The sequence below is a fragment of the Marmota flaviventris genome, chromosome 6 (genome assembly GCF_047511675.1).
Source record: "Marmota flaviventris isolate mMarFla1 chromosome 6, mMarFla1.hap1, whole genome shotgun sequence".
Taxonomy (NCBI): Eukaryota; Metazoa; Chordata; class Mammalia; order Rodentia; family Sciuridae; genus Marmota; species Marmota flaviventris.
In genome coordinates this window covers 88,623,642-88,646,515 of record NC_092503.1, presented here as the reverse complement: position 1 = coordinate 88,646,515, position 22,874 = coordinate 88,623,642, and the positions used below count along the sequence as shown (strand labels likewise).

Genomic DNA, 22,874 nt, shown 5'->3' with positions numbered 1-22,874 from the left:
GACCAAGGATCTTAAGGGCACTGGGGAGGTGAGAGGACAGCACAGGCTCGTGGAACTATACCTGGAATAGCCTTGCATTAGAAGACAATGTGAATGGCTCTCCTGGGACATGCATAGCCACTGCCCTGATTCTTGCATAGAAATGCCATGTGAAAAAAATGAAGCAACTTAGAGATGAAGATGCCAGGAGTCAGACTCATGTCAGGCTTAACTGCCAATTCTGGTATAGACCTAAGAAGTCTCTTCATCATTCAGGAATTCCATGGAAACAGCATATTAATGATACATGGAAATAACATGTTTATGTGGAGTCATTATTAGGAAATAGAACAAAGATCATCCAAAGAACCTTATGAATAGACACACCCTTTTGTGCCTACATTTATACACATCTATGTTGCATGATACTGATAAACTTATTGCACCATAACTCATTACAAAATCTCAATGTATTTGACATAAGTAGGATAGTGCTTAGTATGAGTTAGGCACTTAGTAAATATTATTGAGGGAGTGAATAGATAAGTGAATGAAGTTTGCCTGGTTATGATGACAATTTAAAACAGTAAAAACTACTGCTTCCCCAGTTCCCATCACAAACCTGAGCAACAAAGTAAGAATCTCATCTTGTTTTCCTCAGGGAGATCCAGGTGGGATTATAGGCCCTCCTGGGCTTCCAGGTCCGAAAGGTGAGGCCGGTCCTCCAGGGAAAAGCCTGCCAGGGGAACCAGTAAGTACCAGCTCTTTTTCTAATGTTTCCCTTGGAAGTTCATTAATGACTACATGTGGGCTCCCAGTTTGAGAGCACAAGTATAAGTTTAAGTGTATCAAAGAAGAAACAACTTTAGATCACAGCTGTAACCTTTTTAAAGCTTCAATGCAAGCAAAGCCTCTCTTCTGAAGAAATATACATGCACACAATGTTTTGATGTGGAAGATTCATATACCCCCTGAATCCTCTGCATGGATTCTGTAGGGACCTATGGATCCAAGTAAAGTACACTGCTTTTAAAGCATAAGCCTTTTTGGACACTCTCTTAAAACTGAACTGTCTGATACTTCCCTCTGGAGGTTTTACAGATGTCACCATAGGTTGTCATTTGCAGAAAATGTCTCTGTGATCCAGACTTTTCCCAGGACATAAACTGGTGATCCAGTTTCATATGCCTTTTTTTCTGCATCACTTTGAACCCTTTATGTTAGTCAAGAATGAGGATAATAATAAGTTTCAATATGAGACAGTTTATACATAAGAGCCTCATATTTTAAAGTAACTATACAAAATCTATAACCTATTGAAATTTGTTTCTAATTCCTTATTCTTACAAAACAAGATTCATTCAAGTAAAGTGAACAGCAATTAAAACTATTTTTCTAAGATTTTTTTAAAACATTTTTAGAAAAATAAATGTATTTCCTCTTTTTTTTTTTTAGGGATTAGATGGAAATCCTGGAGCACCTGGTCCACGTGGGCCAAAGGTATTAAAATATTATAGATAATTTTAAAAAATCAATAATGAGCAAAATAAGATCAAAAAAGCCATGTCTCTTGAGCCTTGTCTTAACAGAAGCACCTCATTTCACAGGGTGAAAGAGGACTGCCAGGTGTCCAGGGCTCCCCAGGTGACATGGGCCCACCAGGGGCCGGAATTCCCGGCAAAACAGTAAGTAAAATTCAGCTGGGCTCTTGATACTCTGTTGAATTCATTATTATGAAACAAAATTCAATGTCAAGTCTCAGTAAGGAGAAAAGAAAACAAAGATCAGAGGAGGAAATACAAATGATCACTAACCAGAGAAGACCGATGGGCTTTGAAGGTCCATCATTTAGTGTACACAGAATGTTCACTGCTGATTGACTTCTTCGTACTGATTATAGATCCACTGATTTTGGATTAGCAATCATTTAATCCTTTATACTTATAGTTATATACTAGATAATACAAATGTATGTCCATAAGATGATATGAATACCCCATATTGTGTTATTAAATATTACTATTTATTTTTAATAAAAAGTTAATGTTTAAAGTGATGGAGTATATATAAAGAGTTACCTCAATAGAACAAAAGACATTCCTATTGTCAGGAAATTCCAAGATATTAAGAGTTCTCTGACAGAAATCAGATTCAAAGATTAAATGCTTTAACAATATTGCTAAGGATATTGCAAGGGTTTGTGACACTCTGTGTCAGAAACCAAGGGCAGAGACCAAATACATATTTTTATTATATCACAATATCACAGCCTTACATTGACATTGTGATAAAAAATAAAATAAAGCATAGATAGTGATAGGTTATATTGTATATCATTAGTGTTTGATTTTCTAGGGAAATGTTTTAGTCCATTTTCTGTTGCTATAATAGAATATCAGAGACTGGGTAATATGTAAAGAATAAAGGTTTATTTAGCTTGTGGTTCTGGAGGCTGGGAAGTCTAGCGTCTGGTGAGACCTTCTTGTTGCATTGTAATATAGTTGAGCTGTCTAGCTTGGGTCTTTCACCTTCTTTTTATAAAACTATTAATATCATTGTGGAGGCTCCACTCATAACTTTATCTAATCCTAATTGCCTCCCAAAGCCCCACTTCCAAACATTAATTGAATTTGGGGATTAAGTTTCCAACATATGAACCTTGGAGGAGATGTTCAAACCATAACGACAAAATGTAAAAGACTATTTAGATAAAAAAAAAAAAGTAAAAGCAACAAAACATGCATACACATACACCCAGATACATCCATATGTGTACTCCTATGTGTGTACAAATATCATGAACTTATTAAGGAGGTATTGCGTTTAAAGAAAAAATCACTAAGGACACAGTATAGACAGAAATGGAACAAAAGGCTTTAATAATAACAGTGATATTAATATATATTTTAAAATATAAGAAAGATCAGTGAACAGTTACTGAAATCAACTGCTAAGAAACTAGTGCTTTGCTTGGCTTTGGTTGTAAATTCTTAGTTCAGTGGTCCATGGATATTTAATAGGGATAAAACTAGTATCATATGTTCTCTGATCATCTCAGCCTCATTGTATTTACTCCAAATTCCAGTTTTCTAAAAGTAGAAAACAATACCTGAGGCTTTACTTCTTATTCCTGTCACCAAATACTAGTTCTGGTCATTTCTTCAAAGAGAAAAGACTCAAAGTAGAATGAGAGAGAAAGGTATCCCTGGCCAGTTATCCCTGTGAGCAGAAAGGGAACAAAAGGTTTCTGGTCAGGTGGAATTTGGATATGTTGCTTCTGTACTCTTGAGTGTGCAGCCATATGGGATGGAATGAGAGACATTCCAGGGATCTGAGCAACAGGTTTTTGGTAAGGTGTTTATCTACCACCCAAAGTTGTAGCTAGCAGTTACCAGAGTGTTCTTGGTGGCAAATGTTGTTGTTCCACTAAGCAAATTACAGTACTTAGTCTTTTGTCTCAGCTGGATAATTCATGGGAATTCCTGTAGAATTTTGATCATTTTATCTCATTTTACTCAGGGCTCCCAAGGACCAACTGGAGAGCCAGGTATTCAGGTATGCTACTTAACTAAGTTATCCAGCACAACAAATCTAACTTGTTTTCTTGGGGAAATTACTGAAAGACTGTTCTCCTAAATAACTACTTTCATTTTCTTCCCTTTCCAGGGTCCTCGAGGTCTCCCTGGGTTACCAGGAACTCCAGGGACCCCAGGAAATGATGTAAGGACCTTCTTTACCTATCCTTTCCCCAACCCCTGTTTTAATCTGCAACTATCCCAACTTGCAAAGATTTGAACATGATGCCTCTATTTTCAGGGAGCTCCCGGAAGGGATGGAAAGCCAGGACTGCCAGGTCCCCCGGGTGACCCGGTATGTACACAGACTTTCCTGATTTATGTATCATTAATGCACCCAGAAGCCAAACAGCCTACCACGCAAATTTTGCTGTCCAAACTAATTAGAATGTTCAGTGACTGCTTGGTGATTTTGTTTATCCCCATTATTTTGTAGAGGGAAAAAAATTCAAGCTGGGTCAGCATTTGTGTGTGTGTGATGAATGCTTATTTCCTAAGGGTGTAATTCAGCTATACAGTTTTGCCCCAGGCTGAGCCTTAGCGTATAATATCTCAGTTCCATGGAAAATTGAAATAAAACATATAGACACAATTTCTATTCTTTCTAATGCTGTTGACTAAATGAATTTCATTTTTCTAAATGAAAGTTTGCAGGTAAGTTACCTACATTATGGTACACATTCACTGGTTCTATGGCTTTAAAATGCTGAGATAGATTAAATTATGAAAACTGGCTTGAGTAGGCCCTTGGAAAATGGGGTTTAGGCACTAAATGTGTGTTCTAAAGTTTTTTCTTAGGTTAAACCTTGCTTTGAGTGACATGAAATCCCTTTAAATAGCCACAGACCCAGTGGTTATACTTTGAGAGGCCATATGGTACTTGACATTGTATTAAGAATTTTGTGTAACAAAATCCAAATCTGGCCTCTCATTTCTAAGCCTCACAAATCCTTTCTACCTCCCACACTGTTTGGGCTTTAGATTCCTTTGTAATACGCATGCAGAAGCAAGCATGACCTTACTTTAACTCCACAATCAAATGAATATGTGTGGCTCATCTGGGAATCTTGTGGCATTACCTGGTTTTATAGAGTGTCTCTTAGAAAGCACATTTTAAGACATCTGGTCAAAACATAGCCCAAGTTTCCTTTGTGATTGTCTTGTCCATCACTTCCACCTACTGAAGGCTCTTTTGAACCTCCGTGAGAACAAGGCAAACTTATCCTGTACTGTTCATGTTTCTAACAGCCTGATAATGTGCTTGGCAGAGGAATGATTTCCTTGTAATAAATGATTTATCTTTATATAGTATTAAAACCAATAATAAAGGTTGCCATGTCATGAAAATGTAGAGATGTAGAATCAAAACAATTATGAGTTTACATGTTCATGGAAGAAGAATAGTGAATATTTCTCAAAATAGTTCTGCATTCTGTCAGTGTCAGTGTCAGTTACTTGACATGAAGCATAATGTTGAACCAATTATCCTGACAGTAAGACCTTAGAAGCCCCATGCTCCAAATCTCAACTGACATTGCATTTTGAAAACAATAAATCTATATTGTGTTATACTCTTGCTTTGTATTGTGCTTATGTACATGTGTATGTGTTAGTCAGCTTTGCATCACTGTGACAAAATACCTGATAAACAACTGAAGAGAAGAAGGAAAGATTTATTTGGACTCATGGTTTCAGAAGTTTCAATCCATATACATTTGGCCCATTACTTTGGACCTGTGGCAAAGCAGAACATCATGGAGGAGAGTAGGTGATGGGGGAGGCTGTTCACCTGCAGGTGGCCAGGAAGCAGAGAGAGAGAGGAGGAGGAGGAGGAGCTAAATTCCCAGTATACCCTTCAAAGGCACAACTTTAGTGACCTCACTTCCTTCCACCAGTCCCACCTTTGAAAAGTACCACCAGCTCCCAATAGTGCCATCAGCTGACCTTTGGGAGACACATCAAGATCCAACTCATAACAGTTTAATAACATTTTTTTTCCTCTTTAACCACAGATTGCCCTTCCTCTCTTGGGAGACATCGGGGCCTTGTTCAAGGTATTCTGTTGTTATGTAAGAAATTATGGTTTAATATCCAAGAAAAAAATTAAAAAGAAAATCTTTACTAGAAATTGAGTTAATTGTTTGGCCTGGTTTTTAAATGGCATTTTTAAAATGGAGAACATCTTTAAAATAGTAAAAATAATCTGTATTCCCCCATTCTCTTCTTTATCAGCCTTTTGGGTATGGAAATGGAGTGTGCAGCTCTCAGACAAACCAAAGGGAAGGAACAATGTCATTAACCCTCTTGAAGAGATCACACTCTCCTCTGGAACAACAGCTTTCCTTTGATGGGCATTTACCCACCCTGGCTCACTACTATAAAATTTAATCCTTCTCATTGTATCACCCTGGTCAGTCCCAGGATGAAAACCAGCACTGCTCAATAAACAGTTAGCTTACAAGGCTGAATTTTTTATGTCATTAGATTTTACAAAATGAGCTATAAAATTCCAAAGCCAACCATTGTCCTAACACCTGTCATCCTGTTAAATAAAAATTATCTCTACCTATTATCTAGCTCATAAAGAATCAATCTTGCTACAATTTTTTTCCCTAATACTTTCCTATATTTTATCTGTAAAACAGATTGGAGGGCTGATAAATGAATAAGGTTATATTATCATTTCTTCATGATGCTCTGAGTGACTCTAGATGAAAATCTTGTCCTTTATGCTCATCCCTTATTGCTGTATGGATGAATAGACAGTGTGCATATGTATACACACACAAACACTTGCGCTATAGATGTGTATATATGATTTAGTTTATGTTCCTAGGGTTTAGTCCAATGATTTGCACAATTATAAACCATCAGAAATATTTATTGAATTGAATCAATGAATAAACTCAAGTTCTATGTATGTATTTGGGTTTAGAGTTTTCATGGTCATATTCTGATTCCAACAATTTATTTAAAAATAAGTCTTTATAGGGCTTTTCACATACCCTTTTCCTTTAGCTATGTGATAAGTCTTATGTTTGTCCTGTTAGCTCAGACACATAAATGCAAGCTTTTTCAGACCAGCTAAAGGTTATAAAGAAGGCAACAGAAAGGTAATTCCACTTAGATTTTCTGTCTTTTCTTGGATTTGACGTTGGAGTCAAGTCCAGGTCACTCAAGTGACTTATTCACATGAGTGCCTCCACTGACAAATAAAATGCTAGTAAGCCCTGTGGAATTACTAATTTGTCTACCAAAGGAGAAATCCTTTCTTCCCAGCTTTTTCTTTGCCTTTTAATGACTTAAGTCATTGGTTGTGTGTTCCCTGTAATCTTGTTGTTTATTCCAAACTTTAATACCACCTCCCTCTTTAAACATGTTGCTCAGCAGTTGAAACTCAAATCTTTGTTCTTGACTTATGGATCCTTTCCTTATTTATCTGGAACTTTCCATTTAAATATTATCAAGAGTGATATTTTTTAAATAAGCCCTCACCAATATCACAGATATTACTAATAAGCTTTGAATTTTTTTCCCTGCAAAGACAGTCTTTCCAAGTTGGATAAATAAGTTTCTGAAAACAGAGTGACCTTGCAATTGTTACATCACTTATTTCTGACAGAAGTACAACTATAACTTCAAATTCAATCAACCTCACTTTTTTAAATTGAAAACCCCTGACTGCATAAAATATTTCTTTATTCCTTCAACAAGTACTAATTGGTCTGCTACTTTCTGTCAGGTTTTCTAGCAGACCCATTTATCCTTCAGACTCAATTTATTTTGTTATTAAAGCATTATAATTATACAAAATAGTTGGGTTCATTTTAACAAAACCATACATACCTGAAATTTGATGTACTCCATTTGCATCCCTGTTCCCCCTCTTTCCCTGCCTTCCTTTCTCCCCACATTCTCCTCCCTCTACTCTACTGATCTTCCTGTTGCTCATTTAATTTTGATTGGTATTTTCCACATATACATAAAGGTGAAATTCACCGTGGTATATGTATATGTGCGCATAGCATGATTTTTGTTAACTTAATTCCACATTTTCTCCCCTTTCCCACCTCTTATCACTCCCTATCTCCTCCCTCTACTGATCTTCCCTATCTCTTTGATATCTGATTCTCACACACCTTCTTTTCCCTTATTTTGCTCTAGCTTCCATGTATGAAATAAAATATTTGACTCTTGATTGTCTGAGTCTGATTTATTTCACTTAGCATGGCAATCTCCATTTCCATCCATTTATTGGCAAATGCCATATATATGTACCAAATTTTATTAATCCATTCATCTATTGACAGGCATGTGGGCTAGTTCCATAATTTTGGCTATTATAAATTGTGCTGCTATAAGCATTGTTGTGACTATATCTCTATAGTGTGCTAATTTTAGCTTTTAGCTTTTTTGTTTTTTGATAAATACCAAAGAGTGGAATAGCTGGATTATATGGTGGTTCCATTCCTTGTTTTTTTTTTTTTTTTTTTTTTTTGTTTTTTTTTTTGGTAATCTCCATATTGATTTCCAGAATGGTTGTACTAATTTGCAGTCCCACTAAAATGCATCACTGTAACCTTTCCCCCACATCTTCACCAGCATTTATTGTTATTTGTATTCTTGATAATTACCATTCTGACTGGGAGTGAGATGAAATCTTAGTGTAGTTTTTAGATTTGCATTTCCCTGATTGCTAGAGATGCTGAATATTTTTCATATATTTGTATTTATTATTTTGAGAAATGTCTGTTTAGTTCTTTTGTTCATTTATTTGTTTTTGGTTTTTTTTTTTTTTTGGTTTTGGTTTTTCAGTGTCAAGCTTTTTTGAGTTCTTTATATATTCTGGATATTATCTTCTGTCAGAGTAGCTGGCAAATATTTTCCCCTATTTTGTAGGCTCTCTCTTTATGCTCTAAATCACTTCCTTTGCTGTGCAGATGCTCTTTAATTTGATGGCATCCCACTTAGTGACTCTTGGTTTTATTTCTTTAGCATTAAAGGTCTTGTTAAGGAAGCCAGTGCCTGCACCAATATGATGGGATATTGACCCTGATTTTTTCTTCTAGCAGTTGTAAAGTTTCTGGTCTAATTCCTAAGTCTTTGATGCACTTTGACTTTTGTGCAGGGTGAGAGATAGGGAACTAGTTTCTTTCTTCTATATATCAACCTCACTTTTTAAAGTCTCTTAGTAACCTTATCTTTATACCCATTAGAATTTCTGTGGCAACTGCCAAGCCAATGTTCCTGGACTAAAAAGCAACAAAGGAGATGAAGGAGGTGCTGGTGAGCCTGGAAAATACGATTCCATCACCAGGAAGGTGAGAAGGCTGGCTGAGTGTCCAGGGAGCCTGTGGCACACACAGTGCATTCTCTCAGTTCTTTTACTTCTCTGTCCTCTAGGGTGATATAGGACCACGGGGTCCTCCAGGAATTCCAGGCAGAGAGGGACCAAAAGTAAGAAAGTCTGTCTTCTGTGGGACTCTCAAGTGGGTGAAAAAAGAAAACCCCATTTTAAAATACACTACTTTAAAATATGGGCTAAAAGTGGGGTAAAAGCCCTTTGCAAATGTTGCAATCATTTCATTCCCTGACCCAGTCCAAATTGCATCCCTCAAGCATCCTGATAAGAGTTCTTTTGTTGTTGTTGTTCCAGAAGCTAACAAAATGATTGAATACACTAGCTGAACTTACTGTCTTTCTAGGGAAGCAAAGGAGAGCGCGGCTACCCTGGTATACCTGGGGAGAGAGGTGAAGAGGTAAGAGTCTTCTAAGAGTCCTTACTGCTGATTCTCTTTACTTGACTCAACAAAGGAAAGATATCAGTTTTTCTGTAGCTCAGAATTAATGCAAAAACCAATAAAAAGACAAAGTAGGTCTTTATAAATGGCAAAACTTTCATTTAAAACAATTATGTGTTCATCTTTATTACCAGTGGTACAGGTTTTGAGTCAGGACAGAAAGTTAATATGTCAGCTATGGTTTTTCTGTTTTCATGTGGCAGATGACAATTCTAGCTCTCTCACAATAAGAACAAAGGGAACAGGAAGAGGGAACTTACTAAAAGGAAACCAGGGTAGCTAAAAGGATTGAAGGAATAATAGAAGCACCAGCCTAGGAATAAGGGAAGCTCCAAAACTCAAAAAAAGCTTCCCTGGAACACTCCCGCAACATGATTCAGCTTTAATGATCTTGGTTTGCTTGTGTCGCTACTCAATATCCATAATCTTGGAGAAAATAAACTATCAAAAGGATCTGAGCAGACTAGTTTAGATCAGCTGCTCACCCCCTGGACTAAAGATCCAACTCAAATGTGCTTTTGAGATAATGATATAATTTTCTGACTCTAAGCCACAGTGATGCTCAGGATATCATTCTTGTCCTGCATAATTCACATTAACTCTTAGAAAAACCAATTAGAATGATGAATTGTTGTTAGTTTAAACAGTTTTGATGCTAATAGTTCTTAATGAAAGTAAGTAAGCCATCTGGCATATATTAACCTTGATGTTAGTGCAGAAAATTATAATGGTATAAAGTAGATCTATTTTTTAGTTGGAGTTATATTTCACATTACAAATTATCCTCATGTATTATTGTTTTTAATTAAAATTGATTCTTTTCTAGAAAACTTTGAGGCTTGGTTTGGGTTTCTTTTTCCCCAAGTTAAAAATTAAAGAATGAGAAATATAACATTAATTTTTTATCTATAAATAAAACATTAAAGGCATTTTGTTTTCAAAATAAGTAAAAGTTAATGAGCTTTTGCTTCCTCAAGTTCCACAGAAGGTTTCACTAAAGTATAAGCATAATAATGGATTTTAATAGTCCAACAGCTTTTAACTGCTTGGATTCAAGAAGTAAGCTTTAGAGGTAATTGAGAAGGTAATAACAAAAAGATGAGGAAATAATTGGAAATCGGGGATATATAAGTAAAATTCACTAGAAATTGATTTTTGATTCTGTAAGGTACTCTGCTATCTTGGTGAAGTGAAATCCAGTGTTATTATTCCTCTGCTAATTTGGTATGCTTTCTTAAGCTCACCCATGGGCTCTTTGATGTGGAGTACACAAAATTTTGTACAAACTCATTATGTGGGGAATACCAGCAAGTTCACTATATTCTTCTTCCTTGTTCTTCACATGAGTAATATGAATAAACCTGAAGTAACTTATTGACTCAGTTGGGCCCTTTGAGAGGAATAGTCTTTTTATCTTTTCTGTCTCCAACAGATCAATAAAAGCAAACAATCTTGTCTTCTACATGGACTCAGATACTCCCTGAAATTCCAATTTGTTGACTTAAGTGAATAAAACTTTGACCAAGAACATATGCAGTTTTAGCTGGCCAACAGGCTCTATTGTGTTAACTACACAATCTCTAATCTTACAAAATCTTAAATGTCTATTCTACCCTTAGTGAAAAATATCTGGTGGTACAGCCCCTCCCTTTAAGGGCTTCTAGTTTTAATGTCTTCAATTTAATCTGTTTGGGAACTTAAAAGAGTTGCCTATTTTAAATTAGCTATTTACTTACTGCTCTTAGAAGAATAATGTTATCCTCCACATTTTTTTTCACAGAGATTATTGCATATCTCAAGATAGCAATTTATAAGATGGTAATAGGCACAGACCCCTGTCTTATCATCAAAGTGAAATCTTGCTTGTAATGCAAGTCTTCTTACAATATTTCAGGATAATAATTGTCGAATAAGGCATGGAAAATATTGTCAGCCATTCAGCCATAAACTAAAGCAAAAGAAAAATAAATATTCTTAGTAGCCACTTAGCTAGGCCTTGCAAAATCAAAACATCAGAGCAGAGAAATAACTTGGCTCTAATGACCCCTGAATATCTATGCAATAAATTTTAATTTGTATTTAAGTTTGGCACTATATGCTAAATTGACTGTTTTACTCTTTAATATGTATTTGTCTTCTTCAACAATCATCTTGTCTTCTAAAATTATCTAATTGCCCTTTATGCATCCATAGTAACTTTTACCCTTACTATAAAATTTCAGCTTGTTTAGAGAAAGATTGTTGAGAATGTTTTTTTTTTTTTAATGGAGGTTTATTTTAAAGTTTAACGTGGTCATCAAAGGTTAATGAGTTCCAAGCTTATAAATTACACTACCTAAAATCTCACTCAGCATCTCTAGACTAAGAGACTAACAGTAGCAAAAAAATGATCTATACATATCTTGTATATGTACACATAAAATTTTATTGAAATGTAGGAATGTAGCTATTTTGAGATAAAGCAATTTATAGTACAACATGCAAAAATAATTTTGAGTCATTTAGAAGTGCAATTCCCAAAAGAAAATTTTCCTTTCCATTAGTAAATTTATAAAGTCATTTTTAAAGTGATAAAGTTAAAAAGAGCCAGTATACCACACTTACGTGTGGTAAGTCCACCCTTACACATACAGCATTGCCGAGGAGATGGGTAGAATCTTGAACCTAAATATGCCAACATTTTTTAACACATGCATATACAAGATTTTGCCCAAGACTTATTTCATAAGGAATTCCAGCATACTCAAGGAGATTTTCAACATATTTTCATATTATATCATGTGAATAAGCCTGAAGTAACACATGTCCTCATTTGGCATTAGATGGACAGACCTGGCTGAAATTGGTCCTTGAAACCCTTGATGCAAAGAACCTGATGCATCTCGAAGTGCTATAGAATGCTCAGAAATAAACATGCAGTGATTTACCATGCTCACTTCATCTAAAATTTATAATATATATAGAAATTAATACTTCATAACAATAAAAGGAAAAGGAATTATATTATAATAAAGAATGTCTTGGTAATGGAAAAAGAATGCACCATAAAGGAAATCAAGTCTTCATAGAGTGGAACATTCAATCTTGAAGTTGAGCTTTTCTTTGGTGTTAGGAATGGAGCCCTGGGCATTGTACATGAGAGGCAAGTGCTTACCACTGAGCTACACCCCTAACTCTTCAGACTAGAACTTAACAGATCACAAGTGCATCTGAAATAATAAAAAGACATTTAAAATATTTTTCTGATTATAGAAGTGATCCAAGTTAGAGGAAATTTGGAAAATACACAAAAGTATTAAAAAGATCAAAGTTATCTGTATTCCCACTTCTCAGGAAAGACTGCTCACAGTAATATTATGGTTTGCAGTTTCTTATCCAAACCTAAAAGCCTCTGAAAACCTCAGAAATTTGCCCAAAGTCTACAGCAAATTCATCTGGCAGTGAACTCTGACCTGAAGTCACATGGAGCTGATCTGTTTTTCCAACTCTCAGAATATCACATTTGCTACAGAAATATTTTCGTTTTTAGTAGAAAGCAATGCCACAGGCACCACTGGAAGTACACATAATACTCAGTGTGTGCTGTGTTACCTTTATAAGAAGACTGAAAATCCAAAATTCTGAAACATGCCTAACACTGAAGTTTCCAGATAAGACACTTATCTATTTGCCATGATAATAAAAATTTGTATCAACCCCTTCTTTTAGGAAATACATTTATAATTGTTTAAAAATTTATATCCTACACTATGTAATATTTTCCAAGTTATCCAATAGCTTTCTAAATCATGATTTTGATAGTTTTAAAATGTTTCATGGTACAGATTTTGTGTCATTTGCTTAATTCATTCTGTTGGTACATTTGAAGGGACAAAATTAATTTATTATAGAGGTTACCAATTCTTATATAATAACTTATATAAGTTGCAAATTCTCCTTTGATGTATAAATGTATCAGCATTTAAAATCCTATCTAGTATAACTATAAACCCAAGGAGGGGAGGGGTTTTTAATGCTTAAACTACAAAAGGATTTCAAATTTGAATTCACCAATAAACCATATTTTTTTCTTATAATGAAATGACCAGCTAAAGTAAATATATCATAAAACATATTCGATTTTCCCACTAGTTGAATGAAACTTTAGTGCAATCATATATTTCTCTGATGGTGTTCTGCCAATCTGAAATTTGTATTTCCATGCTGTAATAGTATGAGATTCTCGGTGATGCTACTGCTAATGGGCTAGCTTTGTAATATCAAAAAAGCTTGATGAATCACTGAATAGGTAAAAGTATGTCTGTCACAAATTCCATGTCCTAGCATCTTAGTCCACCATCTTTACTCTTTGAAAATTAATATTCATACAGAATATGTACCATGGTTCCTGTTTAATTTTCAATAATAAAAACATTTGGTTAACTAAAATGCTTTGTTCCCTATAATAGATTTTATGGTATAAATGATCTCTTTTAGGGTCTTCAAGGAATTCCAGGCATTCCAGGTGCTATGGGCCCTACTGGACCCCCTGTAAGTACTTGCTAAAAACTTTTCTACTCATAGCTCATACCTGTTGAAATGATACAAGATGAATTAATATTCCTCATTGTTTCTTGTTTTCGGTGCTTGCATGTAGATTGTCCAGTAATTGCCTAGAAAAGTGGAGTTATCCAATATCTCAGATTTTCATTTAGTATTTCTTAAGGCTGGTCAGCATCCTGGAGAATTGTCATCAGAACTCTACCAGACCAGAAAGCAGGCTGAGATTAAGCTTCTGTTTGCAATAGAAAGGTGATATAAAAGAGCATTCTATTTTTTAGTTATTTTTTTGGCACTAACCTTGAGAAGAGACATTCAGAGGGCTACATAGCTGAGAATTAACATCTAAAAGAAAATATGGGCCAAGAATTTATCAGTTTTACTTTTATACCTCTATGTGAATTTAGAAATCTTCTATGGTAGTCAGGATTTTCACTGCCTCTCAAACACACAAACATGTTTATTGTGCTATGGGCCCCTACTTCCTTAGAGCAGAATCTCTTCCCACCTACCAAACCCAACCTCATACTCTTCTACTTCTCTCTTTCAGTTCTAGAGTTGCCAAATTAAAGACAGGACACGCAGTTTCATTTGAATTTCAGAGAAATAAAACTTTTAGTTTGTCACAAATAATGTATTTTAATTTGTTAAATCTAACTACCCAGTTCATGTCTCAACTTCTCTCTCTTCCTTTCTTAGAGTTCCTTTACAGTTAGAATCTTGACCACAAAACTAGGAATGTCATCATATTCACTAACTTAATGTTTTGAATCACAGGTTTGCCATAATTCAATCATTTTGCCTTCACCAAAGTACGTAGAACAAACCTGACTTTAAGTTGTAGTGAAATAAAAAGTTATGAAAAAGAGTTATGAGAGAAACCATGAAAATTATAGCTCATTCTATTCCCAATTAAAATAAAATTTTACTTTTTCACTGGTAAAATGCAGATCACATAACTCTATATGCACGTTGTTAATTCTGCCCTGTCTTGGAGTATTTAAAATGTTGATCGCTCATTTAGAAAGGCATAATGTTATGTAAATTACCATTTAAACAGCAAGACTAGATTCTTAAATGTATCAAAAGGTTCCAATTAAGGTCATTAAATGTGGTTGGCCAAGGTGAAAAAGCGACCACAAATACAAATTTTACCCTTCCAAGGGCTTATCAGTGGGATACAGCTGCTCTATCAGCCTGAAGAAATATAAGCTTGTAGAACTGATTTAATTAGGATCAAATGACCTTCAAAATGTGTAAGTTTTAGCAATCAACTTCCAATACCTTTTGGCCATTTAGTTGTTTCTATAACAAACTTAGTTTTCTGTTTTACAGGGCTTAGTGGGAAGAACTGGACATCCTGGTCCCATGGGAGCAAAGGGTGACAAGGTATGGAGGAAAAGCCTTACTTACCATTAAAATTGGTATTAGGGCAAGATGAGACAGTTTATTGAGAGATCCATAAAATCCAGAGACGAATTGATGAAGGGGAGTGGCTATTCTTATAATGGACTTGGAAGGACATCAGTCTAAAAAGTGGTCTGAACACAAGAGAGGAGTTCCGAGGAGAAAAGATAAATAGAGCATGGGTGCCATTTGGAAAAGTCCAAGCTAGATACAGAGACCCAGGGAATAGATGAGGTTGTTTGTACGGCGGAGTTCCAGTAACAGTTGATCCAGGTTTCTATAACAAAATACTATAAATTGGGTAGTTCATAAACAACATCTATTTCTCGGTTTCAGAAGCTGAAAACTGAAACCAAGGTACTGGCAGATCTTGTGGCTACTAGGATTTGTTTTCTTATATGGATGGCACCTTCCAGCTGTGTCCTCACATAGTTCAAGAGTAACCGAGTTCTCTTGGGCTTCTTTCAGAAAGTTATGAATCCTATTCAAGGAGGGTTCCATGCTTGTAACCTTATTACCCCCAGAGTCTCCACCTCCTAATACATTACCCTGAAGATTCATTCTATAAGTTTTGGGGGCACACAAACATTCAGGCTCTATCAGGACCAAGACTCCAGACACCTGGATAGCAATCAGTACAAAAATTCCAAAAACCAAAGGCCTTGATGAGAGAGTCTGGAAGTTATGTCCCTAGAGAGTCACAGGAGAAGCTCACTAAGGAACTTTCCTGGAAAGGCCAGTAATTGGGCAAATGTGTTGCTGTGGTCAGAAGGGAAGACTAGCAATAGAGGCATCCCACACAGGAAGACTTCTCAGGTTTACCTCGTTTAGGATCTAAATTGGCCCTACAGTGTTGGTCTAGATCAGCAAATGAGTGAAATAATGCTACCTATTCAGACTGGGGAAATAAGTGTCTTCCACCTACTTAGATCCCTAAGCAAAATGAAATATAATGGCATCAAGGAGCAAAAGAATTCCAGTGAAAGGGAACAATGTGCTTATCCTAGTCTCAGCACTTTTTTTCTGTAATATCACGAGCAGCTTGCCCAATGCCATCAGCCTTTTTTCTCTGTTCTCTATGGAAATTATTCAGTCATAGACTTGCCTTTGAAGTTAATGGGAATTCCACTCTGAGATGGGCTTAGGGGCACAAGAATGAATGAAAATATGACTTTTGATTGTGTCCGACAGGGAAAAGCCTTTTCAATAGGCACATATTTTTCCTTGTTGACCTGTGAGAACTATGACGTAATTCTCCAAAGAACACAGTCAGCAGTCAGCCGAATGTGACATATCTTAGGGAAAGAGCCACCATCAAAGCAGTTTGGGAAAAGATATGCTTGTTCTTTTTCACACATTCTCAGCCAGATACAAAAACTTTTATTGATAAGCATACAAATTTTGTGATTCTTTTGACATTAGAAAATGGGTAAAGAAATCAAATTTTGAAAATGAACTAAAATCTCTCAAATTCCTGGGCTTTCTATTTTATGCTCTGGTTTCATTTTTAATGATTTCTTGCCATTCCCCTTGAAATAGAAGGATTTAAAAGATTTTATGAGGCCACTATTCTAAAACCAATGTGCAGTTATAGGAACAATTGGTTAAAGACCAAAGAGACAATAACTGCTTACTATGGACCAATAAGTACTCCGTTTTATCAAAAGTGAAATCCAAGTTTCAACTTGAATCCGTTTTTTTCAAATTTCATTTTCAGTTAGACTTCTCTTGAGTCTGTTCAAATTGTATGGACCATTTCCCTTAAACAGTGTTAAACCACCATCACTTCTGTTCAGTAAGACACATCTGACTTGGTTATAAAGTTTGATATGAACCTAGGAAATGGAAGAAGTTCCTTTTCCTGCAGGCATAACAAGGGTTATGATTTTCTAATTTGTATAAATTATGTAGATGGTGCCTCTGGCTTCCAAAAGATGCAGGTGGTAGAGGTAAGGCTCAAAATGAGGGCTAATCCAGCGAGCCACAATCTCAGAGCTATAGGAACCTTGCTGTGCTCCTGTGCACAAGGGAGGAGAGATTTCTCCCAGCTTCCCTGGAAGCCAAAGGGCAGGATCAGATGGTTTGTCTGGTTTCATAGTGAGTATCTGGCTGGGTGTGGTGTAAGAATGAGTTTTTCCTGGTTTAAGGAGAAACCAAACTGAGTAAGCTGTAAAGCTGAAACAAAGTGACAAATCCTATTGATTTCAGATGATGGCTCTCTGAGAAAGCAGTCTGGTTTATAAACTGGGGTAAGAATGTCTAAGCTGTTGATTTTCATCTGTGTATCCCTTGCAGGGCAGTGAGGGACCCCCTGGGAAGCCTGGACCACCTGGACCACCTGTGAGTTGTTTCAGGTTTAAAACTTAACATCCATGTGTTTACTTGTGACTTATCATTCAGAGGTCAGACATATAGATGCTCTCAAAGATAAAGTCTTCTGTGTTTTATATATACATATAAATGATAGCCAGTGTAGCATTGGGAACCCAGTTTCTCCTGCCTTTGGCTCAGCCCTAATGTGCAGTACTCAGATTTGTGTATGATGAGAGGGAACCAGAGCATGTACCCTCCCTCTGCAGTTCCCTCCTGAGAAACCATGAGAGACTCATTTTACCTCAGTGATCCTTGTTCACAGAAAATAAAGGGGATTTAAAAAAGAGATCCCTTCTGGCAACGCAAGTTGGTATACCAAAAAAGAAAAAAAAAAATTATGCTATATGTGTTCATCCCCACCCATGTTGTCTGAGATGCAGGGAATTTCTATTTCTATAGCTCCTGTTGAACATAATGTACAAGAACCATCCACGTTTTGATGCTGGTGATTGAGACAGATGTTAAGGCGTCAGGGTGCCTGTGGAGAGGAGAGGGGCCTCTCTCGCCATGGCAAGTCTGCCCCCGTGTGGGTCCATGCTCAAATCGCAGCAGAGCTGAGGTTCTTTTCCACTCTTCCTCATAGGAATAATTTAAGCAGCAAACATCCAGAGAAAGCACAGAACCCGACTGTGACTTTCTGAAAACAACAAAGATATGTTATTTTTTGTGCAGTTTTTATGCTTTGCATAGATGAAATTGGCACTGCTTTTAAAAACCTGTTCATCTTTGTTATACTTTTCCTTGACAAAGAAGCAAGAATATTTGGAGTTCAAATTCTAAAATATACTCCCTCAGTGGAAGAACAGGTCCTCTTCCCCATTCTAAATATGAGCTCATGAAAGGGACTCATAATTTTATAATGGGCTTAAGAAGTCTTACTCTTCACTCTGAATTCTCTTTCAAGACAGATTCAATTTATCTGGGAAACTTCCTTTGGAAATCTCAGTAGCCTCAATCTCTTCAGGACATGGCATTCTCAAGTACAGCATACATTCAACAGTTGTCAAATAAATAAGAAAACAAAAATAGATGGAGAATTTTCTTCTACCACTGTTGTTTAAGATGCATGCAAATTGTATTCACCAAGCATCCCTGCCCACCATTATTCAAAAACAATGAAATAAGAAAAATTGCAAAAATGTTGATTATTGATCCTATGAAAACTTTTTAGAAGGGTAAAAGATCCTGAAATTTTCAAATGCAAAATTTTTCTAAGTGCTAAATTGTGTGATTTTTCAAAACAGAATGAGTTCTCTAAGTGTTGATGACTTAGGGAATTTATAGTCTCGTCAATTTTTTTTTTTTTGGTAGTTCCTCTAACCCATGGTTCTAAAGAATACGTTTATAGAAACATCCACACAGGCTTGTGAATAACATCTTCCCATTTACCTTAATTTTCTATTGGGTATGAAGAGACTGGAAAAAAATTACTTTCCAGTAGCCAAATTGTTCCCTATCCACATCTTCATCAGTGCTACCGCATTATAGCCCGCAGGTCAGCAGGCTGTAAACAGTTAGTGTAAATTGGCAATTCAGAAACTGAATTTTAATGAGCAAATAATATTTTCCTCTGAATGCATTAGTGTCTCATCTGTCAACCATGAACATTATTCAAACCCCAACTGAAAGCGTCTGTGCTCCAGGTGTAGTTCTCACTCCTTTTCATTGCTTTCCCTACATTTGCTTTGGGAAAGCCAAAAGTGGAAACATTGTATTTTACTTATAATACTAAACTTACTAAAATAAGAAAAATTTTTAAACTAAAAAATATAGTAGGGATAGTACCATTTGGTAAAATGATAAGATGTAGAAATGCTAAGTATTAAAGTAATCCTGTTTTCCATTTCTTTCCAAAGGGTGTACCATTCAATGAAGGAAATGGCATGAGCAGTTTATATAAAATCCAGGTATTTACCTATGGAATTATTTTTAAATCATTTTTTAGTTACAGGTTGCTATAATTTTTTTATTTTTTCCTAAAGGGTGGCGTGAACGTTCCTAGTTATCCAGGGCCACCTGGTCCCCCTGTAAGTATAACCATTTATCATCTAGCACATTTTAGCTGAACTGCCATATTAGAGAGAAACAGACTAATATGCATGTTACAATATGACTTGTTTTTACACTGGGAAGAAATAAGTGAAGCCAATTACTATAAAATTGAAAAATGTACATGGCCAAAATAACAAACTATCATGTAGCATAATTGTATTGTTTTTCATTGTAAATCTAAAAACTAAATGTCTAAGCAGTAATTTTCACAGGAGTCCCATCAAGTTGCTTAATCTTTCAAATCCAATCTGTAGCAAAAGTAAAAGCTTTTACAAATATCTTTACATGTATTAAAAACAAATTGAGCCAAAATGTTTAATGACTGAAACAAAATTACAGAATATTATTTAAAAAATGACTTTCTATGTTTTTCTTGAAGGGCCCAAAAGGCGATCCTGGCCCAGCGGTATGTATGTTTCCATGTTTTGTGTCACTTAGAAAAGAGGTTTTTGTTAACATTTGACAGAAGTGCATCAAACAAAGATGGCCTGTCTTCTAACGTATTCATCAATTAACATGTCAGAGGCAACAAGAAGAAACGCCAGCGTGTGTCTTTTTTTTTTTTTTAAGATGCATTAGTCCAGATGTTGTCACTGCCCTTGAGGTTCATCTCTTTCCATCAGTGTGTTTTAAAAATCATCCGGTGATTTAGACACATATAAAGCTCTTGATAAATGGAACATTTTCTTCTAATAGCCCTCTTTTGATGATTGATTCAGTTTTAAGTAAGTTATAGAAATACTTACTGAAGAGAAATTCCTTAATACATCTGACATCTCCCCAACCAAAAAAAAAAAAAAAATAGTGGGGGGGGCTGTTTGTTTTGACTGTCTTAGGCAATTATTCTGCAGAAAATGTATGCTGTCATAAACCCACTTATTAGGTGGAACAGATCAGGAGGTTAACACTCAGCAAGGAAGGAGATCTTGTCCTCCAGCCACCCAAAGGATGATAATTGTTCTCAGCATCTTTCTCAACCATGAAGTCTCACTGTAAAAGTCCTGCCAAATTCAATTAGATTCCCTTTAATCCTTGGCATTTTTTCTTGTCATGTCCTTTTCAAGCATATGTTTCGTCCTTCATGTTGCATTTGTATATCCTTTTAACCTTTGGGTATAAACTTGAAACTCTAATGTACCTAAACCTGAAATAAACTTCCAAGTCATTTTCATGTCAAAAAAATCTAAGGCCTTGTTATTAATAGCACAATGTGATAAAGCTGTGAATTTTAAACCAGCAAAGGACAAGCAATAAAATAATTTTTGTACATCTAAATATATTTTCAAAGGAGATGCATTAAAAAGCTTATATTTCATTATTAGGCAATATAAATTGAAAACCAATTTATTTCCTCTGAAAACATTATTTCAACTAATTAGTATATTCTGTACCCCAAATTTGTAATGTAGAAGTTTCTTTTGTTTGGCTATTCATGCTTCCTTCATTTGTAACTTTGTTTTTTTACCAAATATTTCATTTATTCTTTTTTAAAATAATTTTTTTAGTTGTAGTTGGACACAATTCCTTTATTTTATTTATTTATTTTTATGTGGTGCTGAGGATTGAACCAAGCACCTCATGTATGCGAGGCAAGCCTTACACCACTGAGCCACAACCCCAGCCCCTCATTCATTCCCTTTTGAATTATCTTTCATCATATTGATGAAAGTTTCCTCCTAGTCTTTACCTTTCATACTCACACACAGAACAGTGCCTTTGAGAAAGATAGGTGTACTTAGACTTCTTGCCGATTTTTTTGGAGCGTACTTTCAAGTTTCTTGCAGAATAAGGTGAGAAAGTTTAGATGTTATAATAAAGGATAAGTTATAATTTGCTTGCATTACAATGTGGCTGGCACAGAAATGAAGATGTATTTGAGTATAATTTGAAGAGACTAGTTTTTTAGTTTCTTAGCTGAAACAAAAGGTAATGAATAAAAACTAATTTCCTGCTTTTAGAGATGTGAATTGCATAAAGCACAAAAACAAATATAGAACCACAAACTTAAATAAATGCTGTGTAAATATTCAGGCTTATCCTGGGGGAGGGAGGGGACCAGATTCCCCTTTCAGGGCCTGTATCAGCCTCACTTTGTCGCTCTTGCAATCTCCTACCACTTGGCCTGGATGGAGAAATAATACCTCACATAAGCCAGTAGCAGGAAAATTATAGGTCAGAGATAGAAAATTGCCCTCTTGAGATGGGCAGGTGAAAATGTACTCTTTCAGGCTCCTGTAAGTCCCATGATGATATATCTGCACCACTATTTCTAATTGGCTCAGTAAGCCCTTACGAAGGAAAATTACCTTTAATTGAATTTGTCTTCTGAGGCAAACCATTTCATTCCTTCGGTGTTCAATTGATAAAAGAAAAAAAGTGATCAAAGTACTGTAGAGAATGTAAACAAAGAGAATCAAAGAGTATATTTCATTTGTCAATAACCCAAGGCTTTCTTTACAGAGGTTTATACAGAATAGAATCTGAGCATCTTCTTAATCTATTTTTCTGATTGACAGGTTACATATCAGTGAGCATTTAAAAGGATTTCTGAAGCATAAAAAGTACCAAGCTATGCTCACTTATTTAGTATTCTGGATTAAGTATAATATCATAATAATGGAAGTTAGAGCCTTGGTAATACTTTTGAAGATTAGAACTATGTGTAAAAAAAATACATTTACAGAGAATAAAATTTGGTAGCTTGCTTTTCCATGTGATTATATTTAAAGCATCCAGTGTCCTAAAATATAATTGCAGTTAACATTAATTTATTAACAAGAAGTCATCAAACAGCTCCCCCAAATTACCTCAATTAAAAAGCCCCAATATTTAATCCCAATATTTCAAAATCAACCATAGTTGATAAATGTATGGAACCGGGAAACATTAGGCTAAGTGAAATAAGCCAGACTCAAAGTCAAGGGGGGGAGCAGTGGGAGGATCCCATGAAAATAGAAGGGAGATCAGAGAAGTAGAAGAAGAGTATTGAAGGGGAGGAAGAAGGGATGGAAAAAGGGAGGAATGGTGAAATGAATCTGACTAAATTATGCTCTGTACACATGAATATACTGTGAATTTCACCTTTATGTACATCTATTAAAGCACTAATTTTAAAAACTATAAATAAATAGAAGGAAAACCAGCAGAA

At 35.6% G+C, this 22,874-nt stretch overlaps 1 protein-coding gene across 1 annotated transcript in view; it reads left to right on the top strand.

Moving 5' to 3' along the window:
* Col19a1 (collagen type XIX alpha 1 chain) overlaps nucleotides 1-22,874 on the top strand; it is a 312,219-nt gene that overhangs the window by 248,336 nt on the left and 41,009 nt on the right. The window contains exons 24-39 of the mRNA XM_027928313.2: nucleotides 641-730; nucleotides 1,435-1,479; nucleotides 1,587-1,664; nucleotides 3,499-3,534; nucleotides 3,646-3,699; nucleotides 3,796-3,849; nucleotides 5,567-5,608; nucleotides 8,771-8,875; nucleotides 8,958-9,011; nucleotides 9,260-9,313; nucleotides 13,832-13,885; nucleotides 15,230-15,283; nucleotides 17,597-17,641; nucleotides 19,531-19,581; nucleotides 19,657-19,701; nucleotides 20,106-20,132. Coding sequence (XP_027784114.2) covers nucleotides 641-730; nucleotides 1,435-1,479; nucleotides 1,587-1,664; nucleotides 3,499-3,534; nucleotides 3,646-3,699; nucleotides 3,796-3,849; nucleotides 5,567-5,608; nucleotides 8,771-8,875; nucleotides 8,958-9,011; nucleotides 9,260-9,313; nucleotides 13,832-13,885; nucleotides 15,230-15,283; nucleotides 17,597-17,641; nucleotides 19,531-19,581; nucleotides 19,657-19,701; nucleotides 20,106-20,132 — 888 coding nt within the window. The remainder of the gene's footprint in view (nucleotides 1-640; nucleotides 731-1,434; nucleotides 1,480-1,586; nucleotides 1,665-3,498; nucleotides 3,535-3,645; nucleotides 3,700-3,795; nucleotides 3,850-5,566; nucleotides 5,609-8,770; nucleotides 8,876-8,957; nucleotides 9,012-9,259; nucleotides 9,314-13,831; nucleotides 13,886-15,229; nucleotides 15,284-17,596; nucleotides 17,642-19,530; nucleotides 19,582-19,656; nucleotides 19,702-20,105; nucleotides 20,133-22,874) is intronic.